The 20850-nt window shown below is 38.0% G+C and overlaps 1 protein-coding gene across 1 annotated transcript in view; it reads left to right on the top strand.

The window, feature by feature from the left end:
• CTSC (cathepsin C) overlaps positions 1 to 20850 on the top strand; it is a 45115-nt gene that overhangs the window by 11875 nt on the left and 12390 nt on the right. Inside the window, exons 3-4 of the mRNA XM_032167121.2 lie at positions 13656 to 13822; positions 16879 to 17034. Coding sequence (XP_032023012.1) covers positions 13656 to 13822; positions 16879 to 17034 — 323 coding nt within the window. The remainder of the gene's footprint in view (positions 1 to 13655; positions 13823 to 16878; positions 17035 to 20850) is intronic.

Here is a 20850-nt window from a genome sequence, read left to right as displayed (position 1 = left end):
TTCACAGATATAAGTTACTGAAGGGAAGATGGTCCTATGGAGGACATATTTAAAGAAGGGAAAAAAGAGCCTTTCTCAGATTTGTCAGAATGCTATAGTATACTTCTACAGATTATAGACCTCCAGTACCAGAAAGATGGTATCGTAAACACCTTTTTTTTCTTTTCTTTTTTCATTAGGTACAAGCTTTGTGCTAAGAAGTTGACATACTATAAGCTACAAAAATTCTGTAAAGTAGATATAACTAGTTCCATTTTATAGATAGAGAAAATTAATCTCTTACAGTGCTAAGCTCACAGAGTTTCTAACTGTAAAATGCTAGAGCTTATCTTTCAAGCCTAAAGACTTCCTTGGGGCTAAATAGTGAAAAAAGCCATTTCACAAATAAGTAAATGGTATTTAGAGGCACATTTGGATTTCCTGGTAAATTCCAGTCTGTGAGCATCATGAATATTAGTTTAATGTTGCATGGGCTCATGTTGAAGTTTTAAGAGAAGAATTGCCTTGAAGCTTAGGTTTCCTTAGCTATTAGGCTACTGACTTTCTTGCCTAAATCAGGGTTTTTTCATTGAAGACCAAAACTTACCTTCTCCTTCCCTTTGTAGTTTGGAAATTGGTAGAAGAGCTTTGTAAACTTCAAATTAAGTACAAACTAAGTGTCATAGTCAAATTTACTAATATTAATTACAGTATTGTTCACACTGATTGCTATCTTCTAGCTCTTTCCTGCCAAATAATGGTCTTGTTTCCTGCTCTGTTGGTTTAGAGCTGACTTCTTTAAGCTTTGGTAAGCCTGAAATTATGGGGTTATGTTTATTCATAGTGTCTGGGTGGACTTTCCTCTTGCATTTCTGCTTGAATAGAAGAATTTTTCTCTAGAGAGTAGCTTGTCATCCTTACTCTATTGATTCAGATGACTCTTTGTACGATCTGAGAGGTATACTATTCTGCTATTCTGAGAAGAAGTATTTCATAAAGTTGAATTGAGAGTACAGTGGACTGCTCCCACCTGGAATCTTTTATCTATCTCACCTCTGGACCTGATAAATTCTTTATCACTCAGGACCTTGATGGCACCGCTCTCTGAAACCCTCCCCAGCTCTCTCCATTACTGGGAGAAACATCAGAACTTTGGTTCCCATTGCATATCGCAGGTACCTCTGCTTTCATGCTATGCTGTAATGGAGTGATTGGGTAGCATGTTTTCATCTCTTTCCAGATTGAAAATCTGTATTTCTCCCTGTATATCTTCAACACCTAATGCACATAGAACTTTGTAGGTACTTGGAAAATGCACCACAGTTCTCTTTTCTTTTTGCAGACTTTTCACAAGTAATACCAACTTACACAGAATTAATTTTGTAGGATTCTAGAAACACAAATCAGGAATGGTGCTATATACATCTTTTTTGATTCCCTACTCTAAAGAATATTATCAGATTACCTTCCTGCAGAGTTTTAAAAGAATTGCATGTTTCAAGCTGACTTTCAGGATGTAAATATAACCAAAGCAACTGATAGGTAAAAAATATATTCAGTGGCATTCCTAGATTTTCTTCTAGGGTGTTTTATTGTTTTGGGTTTTACATTTAAGTCTTTAATCCATCTTGAGTTAATTTTTGTATAGGTGTAAGAAAGGGTTCCAGTTTTAATTTTCTGCATATGGCTAGCCAGTTCTCCCAGCACCATTTATTAAATAGAGAATCCTTTCCCTATTGTTTGTTTTTTGTAAGGTTTGTCAAAGATCAGATGGTTGTAGATGTGTGGTCTTATTTCTGAGATCTCCATTCTGTTCCATTAGTCTGTGTCAGTTTTTGTACCATGCTGTTTTGGTTACTGTAGCCTTGTAGTATAGTTTGAAGTCAGATAGCATGATGCTTCCAGCTTTGTTCTTCTTGCTTAGGATTGTCTTGGCTATACGAGCTTTTTTTTGGTTCTATATGAATTTTAAAATAGTTTCTTCTAATTCTATGAAGAATGTTAATGGTAGTTTAATAGGAATAGCATTGAATCTGTGAATTACTTTGGGCAGTATGGCCATTTTCACGATACTGATTCTTCCTATCCATGAGCATGTAACGTTTTTCCCTTCGTTTATGTCCTCTCTCATTTCCTTGAGTAGTGGTTTGTAGTTCTCCTTGAAGAGATCCTTCACTTCTTCTGTATTCCTAGGTATTTTATTCTCTCTGTAGCAATTGGGCATGGGAGTTCATTCATGATTTTGCTCTCTGCTTGCCTTTTGTTGGTGTATAGGGATCCTGGTGACTTCTGCATATTGATTTTGTATCCTGAGACTTTACCGAAGTTGCTTACCAGCTTAAGAAGCTTTTGGGCTGAGATGATGGGGTTTTCTAGATGTAGGATCATGTTATCTTCAAACAAAGACAATTTGACTTCCTGTCTTCCTATTTGAGTACCCTTTATTTCTTTCTCTTGCCTGATTACCCTGGCCAGAACTCCCAATACTATATTGAATAAGAATGGTGAGAAAGGGCATCCTTGTCTCGTGCCAGTTTTCATGGGGAATGCTTCCAGCTTTTGCCCATTCAGCATGATATTATCTGTGGGTTTCTCATAAAAAGCTCTTATTATTTTGAGATATGTTCCTTCAATACCTAGTTTATTGAGAGTTTTTAACATGTAGCGATGTTGAATTGTATCAAAGGCCTTTTCTGCGTCTATTGAGATAATCATGTGGTTTTTGTCTTTAGTTCTGTTTATGTGATGAATGACGTTTATTGATTTGCATATGTTGAACCGGCCTTGCATCCTGGGGATGAAACCAACTTGACCGTGGTAGATAAGCTTTTGGATGTGCTGCTGGATTTGGTTTGTCAGTGTTTCATTGAGATTTTTTGCGTCGAAGTTCATCAGGGATAGTGGACTGAAGTTTTCTTTTTGTTGTTGTATCTCTGCCAGGTTTTGGTATCAGGATGATGCTGGCCTCATAAAATGAGTTAGGGAGGAGTCCCTTCTATTCAGTTGTTTGGAATAGTTTCAGAAGAAAGGGTATCAGCTCCTCTTTGTACCTCTGGTAGAATTCAGCTGTAAATCCATCTGGTCCTGGGCTTTTTTTCGTTGGTAGGCTATTTATTACTGCCTCACTTTCAGAACTTGCTATTGATCTATTCAGGGATCCAACTTCTTCCTGATTCAGTCTTGGGAGTGTGTATGCATACGGGAATTTATCCATTTCTTCTAGATTTTCTAGTTTCTTTGCATAGAGGTGTTTGTAGTATTCTCTGATGGTGGTTTGTATGTCTGTGAGGTCAGTGGTGGTATCCTGTTTATCATTTTTTATTGTATCTTTGATTTTTCTCTTATTTTTGACAAAGCTGACAATAAGAAGCAATAGGGAAAGGACTCTCTATTCAATTAATGCTACTGTATATCTAGCTAGCTATATACAGAAAATTGAAACTGTTCCTGTTTCTTAATCCATACACAAAAATCAACTTAAGATGGATTAAAGACTTAAATGTAAGACCCAAAATTATAAAAACCCTAGAATAGAATATAGGCAATATCATTTTGGACATAGGAATGGGCAAAGATTTTATGAGAAAGACACCAAAAACAATTGCAACAAAAGCAAAAATTGGCAAATGAGATCTAATTAAACTAAAGAGCTTCTGCACAGCAAAAGAAACTACCATCAGAGTGAACAGGCAACCAACAGAATGGGAGAAAATTTTTTCAATCTATCCATATGACAAAGGTCTAATATCCAGAACCTACAAGGAACTTAACAAATTTACAAGAAAAAAGGAACCCCATTAAAAAGTTGGCAAAGAACATGAACAGACACTTCCCAGAAGATATTCACGCGGCCAATAAACATGAAGAAAAGCTCAACATCACTGACCATTAGAGAAATGCATATCAAAATCACAATGAGATACCATCTCATGTCACAGTGGTGATTATTAAAAAGTCAAACAACATACTAGCTAGGTTGCAGAGAAATAACATTTTTAAACCGTTGGTGGGAATGTCAATTAATTCAACCATTGTGGAAGACAGTGTGGTGATTCCTCAAAGATTTAGAACCAGAAATATCATTACTGCATATAGACCCAAAGGAATATAAATCATTCTATTACAAAGATACACGCACACGTATGTTTATTTTTTTATTTTATTTTATTTTATTTTTTTGAGACGGAGTCTCGCTCTGTTGCCCAGGCTGGAGTGCAGTGGCGCAATCTCGGCTCACTGCAAGCTCCACCTCCCGGGTTCATGCCATTCTCCTGCCTCAGCCTCTCCGAGTAGCTGGGACTACAGGCGCCCGCCACCATGCCTGGCTAATTTTTTTTTTGTATTTTTAGTAGAGAAGGGGTTTCACTGTGGTCTCGATCTCCTGACCTCGTGATCCACCCGCCTCGGCCTCCCAAAGTGCTGGGATTACAAGCGTGAGCCACCGCGCCTGGCCCACACGTATGTTTATTACAGCACTATTCATAATAGCAAAGACATGGAATCAACCCAAATGCTCATCAAAGATAGACTGGAAAAAGAGAATGTGGAACATAAACACCATGGAATACTATGCAGCGATAAAAAGGAATGAGATCATGTCCTTTTCAGGGACATGGATGGAGTTGGAAGCTGTTATCCTCAGCAAACTAATGCAGGAACAGAAAACCAACCACCACATGTTCTCACTTATAAGTAGAGCGGAACAATAGAACACATGGGCACAGGGAGGGGAATAACACACACTGGGGCCAGTCAGGGAGTGAGGGGGCAAGCTGAGGGAGAGCATTAGGAAAAATAGCTAATGCATTCTGGACTTAACCCATTTATGCCTAGTGTTCCGTTTCTGGAACGCTAAGCATGTGGAAGTTCTTTATATCCTGCTCAAGGTCATTGCCAAGGTCTGATTTTTTCACATTCAACAAATTGCAACCCCTGGCATAAATGGGTTAATACCTAGGTGATGAGTTGATAGGTGCAGGAAACCACCATGGCACATGTTTACCTATGTAAGAAACCTGCATGTCGTACACATGTACCCTGGAACTTAAAAAATTTAAAATATATATGTATATATATTTGATATGGAATTTAAAAATTACTAATGAGTTCTTTTGTTTATCTGAGTAATTTTGCATCAACATGCTTTTATTATGGAAGAGAAGATCCAGTGAGTACAAAATTGCAGATACATGTGTCAGAAGATCCCTGAATATAATAAGGCTTAGCATTCTGTGTCATAATTGCCTGTTTGTATTCCTCTCTGGTCTTTCAACTTCATTAGGGCAAGGATCAACTTCATCTTACTAACCATTTGATTCCCTATGTATTACACGATATATGACAATAAGCCTTCAATAAATATTTGTAAAATAAAGAATATTGTGTAATATATCATGTGGTATTGTTTTATTGATGTGTTCTTTGAAGTGTTGTTACCTTTGTGTCCTTAGAGGCTATGGTGGACCCTCAGGCCATATATGTTGGATGATTTAGTGGAAAAGAGATTAGACTTTTGTATTTTATTCTATTTATTTATTTATGTTTTAATCTTGTGTAAGCCTATAGAGGCCAAGATAGGGCTCAGAGTTAAAAACAGTGATGTTCTAACTTTCACAACTACTAAAAACAAAATTAGCTATCAAGGGAAATCCTGAGTGTTCTGACTGCAGGGGTTCCCCAAAGCCTGGAGGACCGAAGCTTTGAAATGCTGCATGGTGTGCCTCACCTCTGTTGAGTATAATGAGGAACATGAGCTGAGGAGTGGATTAGATGAACTCTTAAGATTTTTTTCCAACTTTACGGTTTGAGTTTATGAGTGAGTAAGTGAGGAATGAGCCCAGGGACTTTGACTACTTTGCTGTGCAGTAAATTGCTGTTTTCTTAGCTAATTCTGGAATGTGTATTTTGGTTTTAATGTAATGTCTTTTCAGCACTGGAAATAAACAGATTTATGACCCTCCATTTTCACATGTAAACTTCCAGTTCCTTCAGTAAAATGCTGGAAGTTGCTTGGCTGTAACCACTGTAACTATTTCCTGGCAGTTTTGCATTTTATTACAATTCAACTTTTTAAATAAATGGTTCAGTCCAGTTAATAGGCAGATAACTGTAGCTATTCCTTGGAACTGACATAGGGAAGTTGGTTTCTTTCTGAGGAAAGATGTGACACTCTCTGATGGATTTGGCAAAATACCAATTCAGTAAAATTTGCCTGATTCCTTTCTGACGTCAAATGGAGGTAATTTGTACATATATAGATTCCTACAGTAAACAAAGGGCAAAAATTGAAACTTTTTTTGTTTTTTAATGTTGCTGGAATATAGTATTTCCATATTTGGTTAATCATCAAATCATTCAACTCCATGCAAAGTACTTTTCTGAAATTATAAATCATCTTGATGGATTAGACTTAGATGTCTAAATTTTTTATGATGTTTTCTAAATTATCTATAGGTACATTTTGAACATTATATATACATGTATCACTGTACTACTATATTTGTTATAAAATGTGAAATATTAAGTGATTAAGTAATACTTGATTAATGTCATAAAATTGTACCCTACCCAAAATGTATTTCAAGAAGATATCATTTGAAAATAATGTAAAAGATTCTTCATTATTATGATTTTGTTGCCAAAAGTAATGTTAGAGTCCCTGTTACTGATTATTTTCATGACTGTAAATTTTCAACATTTGGAAACAAAATTTTCTGATGTGTTTTAAAATCTTACAGAATTTCAGTAGATTTTGATACGTTTTTGTTAAAAGTATGAAAGTGTCACAGCTTCAGAATAATTACCAATTGATATTAGGGATGACAATTTTAATAGATAAATTTTAACTGAAACATTTGCTGTATTGATGACTAGGACTAAAAAGAATATTATAGTGATGGAATCATTTCAAAACATCTGTTTTTAAAAACTTCTTTCAACATGTTTGACAAAAGTTGCCATTTTCTTATGTTTGCATCATTAGTATTTGCAAATCCTTGTTTCTTTGCAAGTATATTTTAAACTACTTGTTCATTTTATGAGTGTTAGCCTGATTAATTCAGATAAGATGCTCAAGTCAATTTAAGCAAGCAGATGTGAAAAAGGGAATATGCTGTGCCTTAACCATCTTGTAGGGACTTACTAGCACACTGTACATAACAGATGAACATCTGATATTGGATCTGATGGGCACACCAATGTTGTTTCGTATATTAAATAATAGTGGAAGTTTTCAATTTAATTAGTTAATTTTTGTTTGTTTGTTTGTTTGTTTTGTTTTTGGTTTTTTTGAGCCAGAGTTTCGCTCTTTTCGCCAAGGCTGGAGTGCGATGGCACATGGTTGCAGCTCACTGCAATCTCCACCTCCCGGGTTCAAATGATTCTTCTGCCTCATCCTCTGAAGCAGCTGGGATTACAGGCATGTGCCACCATGCCAGCTAATTTTTGTATTATTAGTAGAGACAAGGTTTCACCATGTTGGCGAGGCTGGTCTTAAAATCCCAACTTCAGGTGATCCACCTGCCTCAGCCTCCTAAAGTGTTGGGATTACAGGCATGAGCCACTGCGCCCAGCCAATTGTATTTTTATGTTAGAAATATATATGGGAGTTAGAATACTTTGTTTCCAATGTTCCACTGGAAACCACTGGTTGAAAGGATAGGTCCCAGTGTCAGCTGCCCAGTTGGCAGTTTTGGGTAGAATATAAGTTCTATGAAGGCATGGATGAAGTATCCTTCATGTGGTAACGATGGTAATGTTAGTATAATCACTTGTTTAATGTTTTATAACTTTTTAACTCTTCCCACTTCAATTTCATCTATATCTTTCATAGCAGTCCAGTAAAGTAGTATCAGTTATAGATATCATTCCTACTTTCAGATGAAGTAATTGAGGCTCACTAGCTGTGACTTGCTCAAGGTTACATAAATGATAAGTGATGGAACTGGATTTAAAGGGTGTAGTCCACTTTACTAAACTGCCTCTGTCTTCTAGCGAAGTGTGTTATGTAAAGTAGTATTCAGACATTGGCTAAGTATATTATTAATCAGGAAAACAGCAGAACAGGTTTAAGGAATTTTTTTTTTCACTTTCCTCAGTGTCAAAAAGCAGTCAAGTAAAAGATCCAAGATAAATAACTTCAGTTCCCAAAAATAACTTCAATTCCAAAATTTCCCTATGACTAGGTAGATCTAATTGGATAGCTGATAAAATGAGTGGGAAATTGAAGAAGGGGTATTTTGAGAATGCGTGGCAACTTAATTTTGAAGAAGCAAATGGATAGTTATTGAATCATAATAGTTTTCTAAACTTAAATACTAGGGCTTGATCTTCAGATTTTAGGAAATTATCTATTTGTTGCAGTAGAAATTGGCATAAATGAATGGAAACTTAAATTATCTCATCTGTGCAAGGCAGTCTTCAGAGATTAATGTTTATATAAGTGAAAACCCTCAGAAAAATTTTTTGGCTGCATTTCAAGCTGGATAGCGGGGTCAAAACTTCAACTTCTTAATTGGTGATACAACGTCAGAAATCACAAAAGAAGTATTTCACAGGAAAAATGACATACCCCGAAAACATTCAAATCAAGAAAATCACAGGGGTACAGTGGATGGTCCTCCTTAAGGTACTGCATAATTGGCTTCCCCACTGGTAAATGCCTGTCTTCTACTAAGTTGTTGTCGTGCAGAGTGGCATTGCAGCTCTCTCCTTTTACAGAATAATTTCAGGTTCTAAAATTGATACATTATTTCAGGTTGTGAAGACTACAGAATAGTATAAAATACAATTTTAAAAGGGAAAATAATTCCATCAATTTAATGGAATGTGTAGGGTTTAAGTTATAACAACAAAAACAAAGTTGTAGTTTTTTAGGATTACTCTTATATAAATAAAGAGTGTGTCTATATTAAGAATTACTGGCTTTATGAATATTAAATAAGAAGGCTGGGCATGGTGGATCATGCCTGTAATCCCAGCACTTTGGGGGGCCAAGGCAGACGGATCACTTGAGGTCAGGAGTTCAAGACTAGCCTGGCCAATTTGGTGAAACCCTGTCTCTACTAAAAATACAAAAATTAGCCGGGTGTGGTGACGCATGCCTGTAATCCCAGCTACTCAGGAGGCTGAGGCAGCAGAATTGCTTGAACCCGGGAGACGGAGGTTGCAGTGAGCTGAGATCATGCCACTGCACTCCATCCTGGGTGACAGAACAAGACTCCATGTTGAAAAAAAAAAAAAAATTAAGACAACCACAGATGTAAGGATTTGCAATTAGAAAGCTTGAAGGGAAATTTTTGGAACTTCTAGGTCAACCTAAATTTATAGATAGGGAAGCAGCTTTGAAGAGGAACATTTGCACTTCTGAAATAGTACTGTGATTTGGACTGTCAGACATTGTGATATATTGGCATCAGCACACCTCTGTTAATTATAAACTTACCTATTCTCAGTGCCTTGTTAACTGTTGAAATAGGACTTGACATTTGTTGTTCTTCCTCTTCTGTTATTCATTTATTCACTCATTTCGTAATTAATTACTTCCTAGTGCCCGATAGTTTTCTAGGTACTGAATAAACAAAAATCCTGTTGTCATAGTTATGTTTTTGTGGAAAGAACAACCTGGTAGACTATCGTGAAAAATAAATGAGTTAGTATACATAAAACACAGCCCATGAGATAGAGTCTGTAATTATCCTTTATTTATTTATTTATTTTATTTAGAGAATGGATCCGATTCTGTTGTTCAGGCCGGAGTTCAGTGGCTGGATCATTGCTCACTGTAACCTCAAAACACCTGGCCTCAAGTGATCCCCCAACCTCGGCCTTCCAAAGTGCTGGGATTAAAGGCATGAGCCACTGTACTGGGATTAAAGCAATGAGGCTATTGCTCCTGTTTTAAAGATGAGGAAACTGAAAGTACAGAGAGGAAAGTGACTTGCTCAGGATCACACAGCCAATAAGTGGCAGAGCAGTCTAGGCAGTCTAGGCCTGAAGGCATTATTCTTTCTTTCTGTTCTGCATCAAAAACCGTAGGTAGGAATGGTAAAAAGACTGAAAGAGCCAAGCAACATGGGTACCTGAATAGTGGGAAAACACCTATGAGGACTGCTAGGAATTTTAGGCAGCCCTTTAAAGGCCTTGGGCAACAATTTGAACCTGACTCATGAGTCAGTTAATCCTCTGCAACATTTTTGTTTTTTTTTTCTAGAGAATACAATGGATAAAGCAATGACCTTTGTGACATGTAAACCTGTATTTGAATCCTTTCCTCTCCATTTAATTTTGCAAGGTCACCTTTTCTTCATTAGAAAGAAATTTTATCCCAAAGAGATTATCATGAGGCTCAAATAATATAGGTGGAAGCCCTTTGGGTTTAAAAAAAGCCTTTTCTGTCATTTCTGGGTATCTCCCGTCAAAGTGATTTTAGTAATTGTTTACCTCTCTGGCTCTTTGTGAGAAGACAAATTGTAGGAAGAAATGGAGGATGGCGTTGGGTAGGATGCTTAGTTCTAGTTCTACCACCTCCTTAGGTCTTTTTTTTGTCCCCCAAGACTATATCATTTCTGTGTTCTCTTGAACCTGTAAGATTTATGAGTAATCTGTACAATATAAAGTATGAAATCTCTGCCATTGTGGCACAAAAGTAGCCGTAGAAAATGTATAAATGAACGGGCATGCTGTTCTCCAGTAAAACTACATTTATAGAAATAGGCAGCCTTCTCTAATTTTAGTTTGCTCACTCCTTTCCTATAGAACTCAGGTTTATCATATAAAATGTTACACATTATTCCTTTGAATAAATTGTTTACCTAATACTTTTTAAATTTGGACATTTTCTAGGACATTCTATTTTATTTTTAACTTGTGTTATACTAGAGTGAATGTCTTTCTGTGTGTAGCATTTTGTTTGTGTATGTGTGACAGACAATATCTATAAAAGTAGCTCTTAAGAACTCTGGAAACACTGTCAGACTGCTTCCTCAAACAGCAGAGGTGGGAGGGAGCATCGGCCTAACCCTACCTGGCCTGCCTTACCAGCATGCAACCAAGGGGAAGAGAGTAGGATCAAGAGCCAGTGCCAGAGAGAAATACATAGTACAACTTTATGGAGTTTAGGTTGCATCCTGTAAAGTTACCACGTTAGACCATTTTTTATCTACCAAAGTAGAAGTTTTACATAGTTTGTATAAAATTTTATGAACCTTTTCACACAACACACCCTCTCATATTGCTGCCCAACAATGTCCTGGAGCTTTGCTTCCATGGTCATCATCTTGAGTTGGGTTTTAGCAGGGACTTGAGTAGTTGGGAACTGAACTCATGCTGGTGAAGCCATTCTTCACTAGAAATAGACATCTGGGCTTCAGAATATCATGAACGACCAGCGGGGTACAGTGGCTCACACCTGTAATCCCAGCACTTTGGGAGGCTGAAGGAAGCAGATCACCTCAGGTCAGGAGTTTGAGACCAGCCTGGCCAACATGGTGAAACCCCATCTCTACTAAAAATACAAAAATTAGCCAGGCCTGGTAGCACACGCCTGTAGTCCCAGCTACTCTGGAGGCTGAGGCAGGAGAATCGCTTGAACCTGGGAGGCAGAGGTTGCAGTGAGCCGAGATCTCGCCAGTGTACTCCAGCCTGGGCAACAGAGTGAGACTCTTGTCTGAAAAAAATAGAGTATCATGAATTTCACCAAAGATAAAAGCAAGATGTGGATATGAGTAGCCCAGAGTAACTTTTCCTGTGCTATATAACATAGTGAGTGGTGATTCCCACGATTCGAGTCCAGTTTTTCTGGATTCTAAAGCCATACATTTTTAACTCTTCCCCTAAATATGATTTGAATTCAGAGAGTCATGCAATAAGGTAATTTTAACTTTAAGTGTAGTTTAGCCCACACATTTCTCTAAACTGGGGGTTGGCAAACTACAAACCTCTTTTTGTAAGTAAAGTTTTATTGGAACACAGCCTAGCTCACTCATTTATGTATTCCCTTTGCACCTTTTAGGTTGAGTAGTTGTGACTGAGGTTTTCTAGCCTGCAAGCCTAAAATATTTACTATCTAGTCCTTCAAAAAGAAGTTTGCCAACCTCCACAAACAAGTGAAATAATGTGTATTAGAGTAGAGCAGGAGTCCACAAACTACACCCTCTGGAGCCAAAACCACCCTACTGTCTGTTTTGTAAATAAAAGTTTTATAGAAACATAGTTGACCCCTGTGCCAATTTGTTTGAGTCTTGCTTTTGACGGCTTTTTTGCTACAAGGGCAGAGTTGAACAGTTGCACGAGAACTAAGTGGCCTGCAGAGCCTAATGGTCTTTGCTGTCTGGCCATTATAGGAAGTGTTTACCAAACCCTGCATTTGATCATGGAATCCCAGAATGTTTATACCTTCAAGGATATTTTTTTCTACTTTCCTTATTTTACAGGCGAGAGAACTAAAGCCTAGTAAAATCTTGCCCAAGGTTCTACAAATAGTCTTTTCTATTAAATTAAGTCAGAGCCTGAAATTGTCTGTGCCCAAGTCTCTCCTCAGAAATTTAGCACAGCATTTTCCCTTTCTGTCTCCCACATGCTACACAGTCATCCTGGATCATGTGCCCCGCCTCCATGAGGAGATATTCTAACATGAGGGCGACTAGGCTCTGGAGCCAGGGCATCTTAGTTCAAATCCTGGATCTGTTAAAAATAATAGTTATTTTTCAGTTCTAACACTGAAATAAGACAAAAGGCCATATTAGTGAAATAAAGTGTAAAGAATATATTTAATACTCCGGTTACTTTAGCCCCTTCATGATCAGAATATGCTAATAAATTGAGAGATTGACAGAAAAAAAGGATTCTGTTTCACTGTGGCTCACACCTGTAATCCCAGCACTTTGGGAGGCGGAGGTGGGTGGATCACTTGTCTGGAGTTCAAGACCAGCCTGGCCAACATGGCAAAACCCCGTCTCTACTAAAAAAATACAAAAATTAGCCAGGCGTGTTGGTGAGCACCTTTAATCCCAGCTACTCAGGAGATTGAGGCAAGAGAATCGCTTGAACCTGGGAGGTGCAAGTTGCAGTGAGCCAAGATCACACCACTGCACTCCAGCCTGGGCGACACAGCAAGATTCCATCCCTGGAAAAAAAAAAAAAGTTCATCATTTGTTCTTGTAGTTTCCTAGTGTGGCCCTTGTCTCAGTGGAAAATTGTAGTGTGATAGACTGAGGAGAATTCTGTTTCTGCCACTTAACAGCCCTGTTGCCTTGGTAGGAGCTCCTTATCTCTGAGCTGAGCTCCTTTTGTCCTTGGTAAAATGTGGTTATTATCATCTGCATCCTCATAGTCTTGTAAGGATCGTGAAGTCACTTTTGAAAAATGCCTTGAATATGCCAGATGCTCTGTTTTCTTTGTTTTTTGTTTTGTTTTGTTTTGTTTCCCTTGGCCTTCATTCCTGGAAGTGTTTTGTTATATACATTTTGTTTGGTGGCCAACAATGCTAACCACAGAAAAGTTTGTATCTCTTCTTTTTCTAGAAAAATTCTTAGAGTGTAACCTCTGGGGGTGAAGTTTTTGTTTTGACTGGCACAGGGTGAAAAGGGGCACATTTACTGTGAATGAGAGCCATGGAAATGGACCTGAAATTTGAAGACAGATTTTACTTGGTTTTCTTTTCCCTTATTTGTTTGCAGTATAAAGAAGAGGGCAGCAAGGTGACCACTTACTGCAACGAGACAATGACTGGGTGGGTGCATGATGTGTTGGGCCGGAACTGGGCTTGTTTCACCGGAAAGAAGGTGGGAACTGCCTCTGAGAATGTGTATGTGACCACAGCACACCTTAAGAATTCTCAGGAAAAGTGAGTTGCTACAAGTGAGACATACGTTTAGTTTTGTTTTATAGTATATATGAATATGTGTGTACATTTTTGGAATTTTAGTTTGATTATACAAAGTATCTTTGGCTTAGAAATATTAGGCATGCTATGTAAAACCTTACTGGAAAAATAAATTGACCAATATTATTGAGAGTATTTTTTCAAAGTATTCCAAAAGTAATGGACCAATGACTACTTTAAATGAAATCATGTAACGGACCACAGAATTGCAAATTATTAATAAAGAAAAGCCATTTTGCTTGTTGCCACGTAATAACATGTTGCATGATACAAGTAGATACGTATGTTTATGCTGCAACAAGTGTAGGTGATACTAATTGGGCAACTTTTAAACAAGACCATAAATAACTGAAATCAAAGTTCTTAGTATTTATGCAGCCTGTTGGTTTGCGAGGGCTGCCATAATAAAGTACTACAGACTGGGTGGCTTAAAGAAGGTTGTTTTTTCACAGTTTTGGAGGCTAGAAGTCCAAGATTGAGGTGTTGTCAGGTCTGGTTTCTTCCAAGGCCACGCTCTTTGGCTTGCAGATGTCTGCTTGCTTACTGAGCCCCTAAACAGTCTTTTCTGACTGTCCTAACATCCTCTTCTTATAAGGACATCCGTCATATTGGATTGCGGCCCACCCATATGACCTAATTTTACCTTAATTACCTCTTTAAAGCTCTGTCTCCAAATACAGTCATATGGCTGTGATACAGGGGGTTAGAATTTCGACATATGAATTTTGGGGGGACACAATTCAGACTATAAACTGCAGTTAATGTTTACTGTTAAATTAAATCTATAACTAAACCACACAAACAGGAGATTTCAAATAAGACTTTATTAGTTTTGGAAGGAAGAGATAAAATGTTGTTACCTTTTCTGTTTTATGTAGTTGTAAAAGCCACTAAAAATGTACATGTACAAATCATCCCAAGCCAGGCAACACTAGCAATGAATGACTGCAGTACAGAGGTAAGAGAGATGATTTAAAGGAGAATGAATTGTCTGCAAAGGTGCTGAGCAAGATCTAGACTAATTCATCCCCTTCATTTTGAGTTTAGGTTTTAAATAGCTTTGTTTGGCTTGATCCTAGAGCTACACATTTACTTTTAACTTGTTTACTTTGTACCCTATCATTTAGGATATGCTATGTACTATTGTACTCTATTTGATATTCCAAACATTGTCTCGTTTAGTGAAGAAGCTCCCAACTGGAGTGCTCAGAACCTACATTGCCTCACCTGTGAAATGAGCATGTGGGACTGAATTGCCTTTGAGGTCTCTTTCAGCTCTTAATGATCTGTTATCCCATAGTAAGGTACATTATTTTTAATCTCGCTGGATCTTAAACCCCCAAAATAATAGCATTTAAGACGTAGGATGCTATCTTGTCATTACTTTAATGCACATATCAACACACGAGGTTTTGCTAGATGTTATGATAAAGCAAGGGAAACAGCAGGCTGCTGCTCCTCAAATATCTGCAGTCAATGAAATATTGACTCTCGTTGTGGGAAAATATCTCAAAAGTATTTTATTTACAATTTAAAATATATCCTTTTTCCTAAAGAAACAATGAAATAACTATAACTTGTTTTCGTTATTGTGTTAGTGTAGTCATACATATGATACAGTTTTATAATCTGCTTGATAAAGGTACCTCTCTGGTTTTTTCACACTTTGCAACAAGTGGGAAAGAACTTCGACAAAAACATTAAAACGTTTATCAACCTGGTTGCACATTTTTCTCATTATTTTCAATGCTCTTAGGTTTCTAGACCGTATCAAAATTCTCTCTCTACACACATGATTTATAAGAGAAAGGAAAGTTTGCAGTATGCCTAAAATGTTCCTCAGGTTAATTATATCTTGTTTTGCATAGTTGAATGTTTATGGAAGTCTTAGATAGTGAGTCACTCTGAAACCATGGACTCTTTTTTAATAGTAATAATATGGTGAGTTCTATAATTCCTAGCGTCTAGCACACAGGTATGATAAATGTTTTAATTAAGTGAATAATCAGCTTCCTGAATTTTTCTGCTTTGTAAATATGCTCTTTGTGTGTTAAGTCTATTTACATATGTATCCAAGCATTTGGCACAAGGTAAACCAATGTGGCTCAGATTTTAATGTTAGTGTGAATCACTTGGGGATCTTGTTAAAAAAAAAAATGGAGATTCTGATTCAGGTGATCTGGGCTGAGTACTTACAGTATGTATTTCTAATAAACTTCCAGGTGTTGCTGCTGATATTGGTTCAAGAACTAAATTCTGAGTAACAAGTATAAACCAAACGTCCATAAAGTATAATTTCTTTTCGTGTCATATGGTTATAATGCTTGCATGTTGTATGTATGTTACATACAAGTTTTGCTGTTCTCTTTTTTCTTACTAAAATGGTTATAAAGGTACACTGTAGAAACTGTAGGGGGTAGGGGAAAGCTGGGCATCTCATGCCACCACTCAGAGGTAACCATGTTTGGCATTTTAAAAAATGCATTTATAGTGTGTGTGCGCACGTGTGTGTGAGTGTGTGTGTGCATACATATATACGTATATATTATACATATACACTAATATACATATAATATACATATATTACTGTGCAAAAGTTGATACATTGATTATGATTATGTATAAACTTTGATATCTTCTCATATTTAATATAGTTGTGAGCACTCTTCCATATCATTAAATAACTTTCTAGACATTTTTTATGAATATATTATATAGAAAATGAAATATCATTAATCAGTCCCTTATCTTAGAATATTTATTTCAGTTATTTACAATCTGTTAGTAGTTTAAAAGTACTTCATGGAAAATCCTTATACATGCATCTTAGTTAACTTGAACTTTTATTTTTAGAGAAGACATGCCAGGCTATTCTAGGCTATTGATACATATTGCCAATTACCTTCCTGAAAGATTGTACCACTTTCCACTTAGGCACAGAGTGTGAATGCCTGTTTTAATTACTCTGTTTACATCACTAAAGACTATATCTGAAATGATCTCATTTTTGGGGACAGGTATTCTAATAGGCTCTACAAATATGATCACAACTTTGTGAAAGCTATCAATGCCATTCAGAAGTCTTGGACTGCAACTACCTACATGGAATATGAGACTCTTACCCTGGGAGATATGATTAGGAGAAGTGGTGGCCACAGTCGAAAAATCCCAAGGTAATAAAGCACACATTTTTTTTTAAATTATTATTATTATTATTATACTTTAGGTTTTAGGGTACATGTGCACAATGTGCAGGTTTGTTACATATGTATCCATGTGCCACGTTGGTGTGCTGCACCCATTAACTCGTCATTTAGCATTAGGTGTATCTCCTAATGCTGTCCCTCCCCCCTCCCCCCACCCCACAACAGTCCCCAGAGTGTGATGTTCCCCTTCCTGTGTCCATGTGTTCTCATTGTTCATTTCCCACCTATGAGTGAGAACATGATAAGCCACACATTTTATCATTAATAAAAATATGAATGCTGAATACCATCCTCCCTCCTAACCAGTCCTACCGGTGTTGCTCGCCATTTTATTGGTCATCCCAGTTGTAACTTTTTATGTGATCTGTTAACGATCTTTATCTCCTATTGATACGTATTCTGTCGCTCTCCAAGTCCTATTTATGAGTTTTACTTTCACATGTTTGTTGTTTCCATTTCCCCCTTTCCATTTTCTACACTCTGGCATGCAGCTTTGTCTTGTTTCCCCCATGCTATGGATAAGCCTCCTGCCTGTAACTGCCTGAGAGGTTCTTCTGCCTGCTGCATAAAGAAAGACCATGGCAATATAGTAGAGAAAGAGCTTAAGAGACACTAGGCTGGCCACGCCACGTGGGGGGTGGAGTTCATATTCAAATTATCTTGTCCAAAGCTTATAGGTAGGGGTTTCTCAAAGGCAGCTTGGGGGAAGGGGTGGGGGTGGCCAGGTAACAGATGCTTGCTGCTGATTGGTTAGGGTGGGTGAAATCACAGAGTTGAAGCTATCCTCCTGTGGGCTGAATTGCTTCTAGGTGGGGCCATAGGAGTGGGGTTGCTGGGTCCAGGTAGAGCCATGGGTGTCAGACACGCAAAAATAAAATAAAATAAAATAAAATAAAATAAAATAAAATAAAAACCCTGAAAAGATATTTCAAAAAGCCAGTCTTAGGTTCTACAATAATGATGTTATTTGCTGGAGTAATTGACGGAGTTGCATGTCTTAATAACCTCTGGAATAATGGCTGACAATCTCTCAATTCTGCGCCTTAGCTGGGCTCAGGTTCCTCTCCTCCCCACAGCCTGACTGCCTCCATTAGCTTCACAAAAGTGGTTGGGTTTCAGGGCAAGGCCCACTGTCATTTAAACTATAGCCGAAATGACTTCCAAAGTTAGCTTGGCCCAATAGCACAGTAATATTTAAGTGGAAGGCAAGATGGGGGATGGGTTAGCTCAGATCTTTTTCACTCTCATAATTTTCTCACTGGTATAATTTTTGCAAAAGCGGTTTCATGCCTGCTGTCTCTTTGGTCGCTACCTCTCCGGGTTCCCACTCTTAGCTGTTTTATGAAATGCTTCTAGTTTCATCCTCTTATACCAAGTTCTGGGAGACTGATTTGAGTAATAATAAAACTCCAGTTTCCCATACAGCCGGCTCTGCATGAATTAAACTCATTTTCTATTGCAATTTCCCTGTCTTGATAATCAGCTCTGTGTAGGCCGTGAGGAAGGAGAACCCGTTGGGTGATTACGGGACTGTGTTACTGCCCACTACCTAATGGATAAATTTAGCCTGGTATCCAAACCCATCTAATTATGACCATAACTATATTTATCACCTTGCTCTGCTTTCAAACGATATGATACACAATGAATGAAAACTTTCATTTTTCGTCTTCATTTGTGCCGTTCCCTTGGCCTCAAATAGCCCTCAACTTGCCTACAGTAACTGTAAAATTTGCCACCTAAAAAAATCTCAAAATCCTCTCTATGCTTTGATGTCCAGCAAAAAAAAAAAAAAAAAAAAAAAAAAAAACAAAACAGTATAGCTCTACTACTCTGAACCAGAGGTGGCATTTTTCATCTTTACCCATATGCCCCATGGTATATTTCTTAGTTTGGGAAATTATATCATAATACTTTGAATCTGTCTAGTCAGAAATTTAGGTAATTAAAAAAAAATTATTTCTCCAAAACTATAGCTGGATCTAGCTTAGGATCTACATCTATCTAATATAGTTCCTTAACATTTGTTAAATGGCCACAGATAAGTCCTGTAATGCCATACTTTGCTTTAAGATCATGTGACTAAGGGGTAAGGAATTGGAAAGCAATGGGGAGCTAGCAGAATTTGAAAAATTATACACGTAGGTTATTTTTCCTTAATACATTGAAATAGCCTCAAATTCTCAGAGAATACAATGTTTAATCCTCTAATATGTGTAGAGTTCATGGCTCAAATTTGTATTATTTGAATAGGCTACTAATTGATTAATATTACTCAACTAAAACACTTTGAAATGTGAGAGTTCCCTTATCCCCCTCGCAGGCATATGACAGAGGTGTGGCTCCTCATACCTTTGGTTGCCCACTGCCCTGCCACCCAAACACCTAGGGGGAGCATGCGGAGGGGCAGGTGCAGAGGCCGTAGGGGGTGCTTTTGGGCTCTGGCCCCACAGCAGTGTCTAGGAGTGGATGTTGGAGACTCCCGAAGCCCAATTGGGCATGTGTTACAGTGTGCTCTTTCAGCTTTGCCGTCTGCAGATGGCTTGTGTTAATCAGGTCATTAGACCCCATGACTTAATTGCAAGGACAGGGGGCCAATGTGACAGCCTAAGTTTTTGCTCAGTGTACCAGAAGAATCGGATCACAAGTGGGCTGGAAGGATGAGCGCAAGGTTTTATTGAGTGGTGGAGGTGGCTCTCCGCGAGACGACTCTCAGTCAGAGAAGGGGGATGGAGGGGAAAGGCGTTCTTCCGCTGGACTCCACTTGTTCCTGTTTTCCTCTGGGTTCAGACACCTCTTCCCTCCTTGTCTGCTGTGCTACCCCACCACTCTCCGCAGCTCTGTGCCGCTCTGTTTCTCTGCTCCTCTGGATGTTCAGCTCCTTGTGTCTGTGCCCACTAAGATCTTGGGTTTATATGGGGGAAGGATGGGGGGCGTGGTGGGCCAAAAGGCACCTTTTTGGGTGTGAAAACAGAAATGCCTGTCTTCACTTAGGGCCTTGGGTCTTCAGGCTTGAGGGTGGGGCCTTTGCTGAGGAACCGCCGTCTTCTACCCAGTATTTCCCTGTCTCCTGTCCATATCAACATTACTAACTTTTTCATCTGCAGACAATAACGCTAAGGTGTGGCATTTTTCAACTGTAAGACTATGTGAAGGTTTTTCCTATCCAACTGATGGCATCCTCCCATAATTCTACCCCTTTCTTAAAAGAATCTTTTGCAGTATTTCTCAAAGTCTATTCTAGGGAATTTCTTGCCTGTGAGATGCTCTAGTTAATCAAAATTGGAAAACGGAGCATATCATATCCCCTTCTCAGATTCACTAAAGTTAAGTCCTAATGTTTCTTAATGTATCTGTATGAGACAGGAAGCTGAAATCTATTCAACAACAAAAATCCAAACAAGCATCAAGAGGAGGAGTGTTAGCACTTGAGCCTAGGGAGACTGTGGCTCCTGCCTGAAAGATGGGAGCCTCAGTCACAGCTGCTTTACCATGTGTCATATGCCATGTTTCTGAGGACTCCTGCTAAAGCTTTCTTCTCCCTCCAGCCAACCACTTTTGTTTTAGACAAGGGCTGGGTTTATGAAGGACTGTTTCCATGACTAAAGCTTTATAGAAGGTTTAAGATAAGGAGATGGAATTGAGTGAAGAAGGAAATATGAAAGCAGATATTATAGTCTGGCTGCCTGGTTTTCACTAGCATTTTTGTATATAAATTAGTTCTGTTCTAAGAATCCAGTGATGTAATAGAAACTCTCAAAGATTCTTAACCTGAGATATAGG

This window comes from Hylobates moloch, unplaced genomic scaffold (genome assembly GCF_009828535.3).
Source record: "Hylobates moloch isolate HMO894 unplaced genomic scaffold, HMol_V3 SCAFFOLD_11, whole genome shotgun sequence".
Lineage (NCBI taxonomy): Eukaryota > Metazoa > Chordata > Mammalia > Primates > Hylobatidae > Hylobates > Hylobates moloch.
Note: the sequence above shows the minus strand (reverse complement) of the source record. Positions and strands in the feature narration are given on the sequence as shown.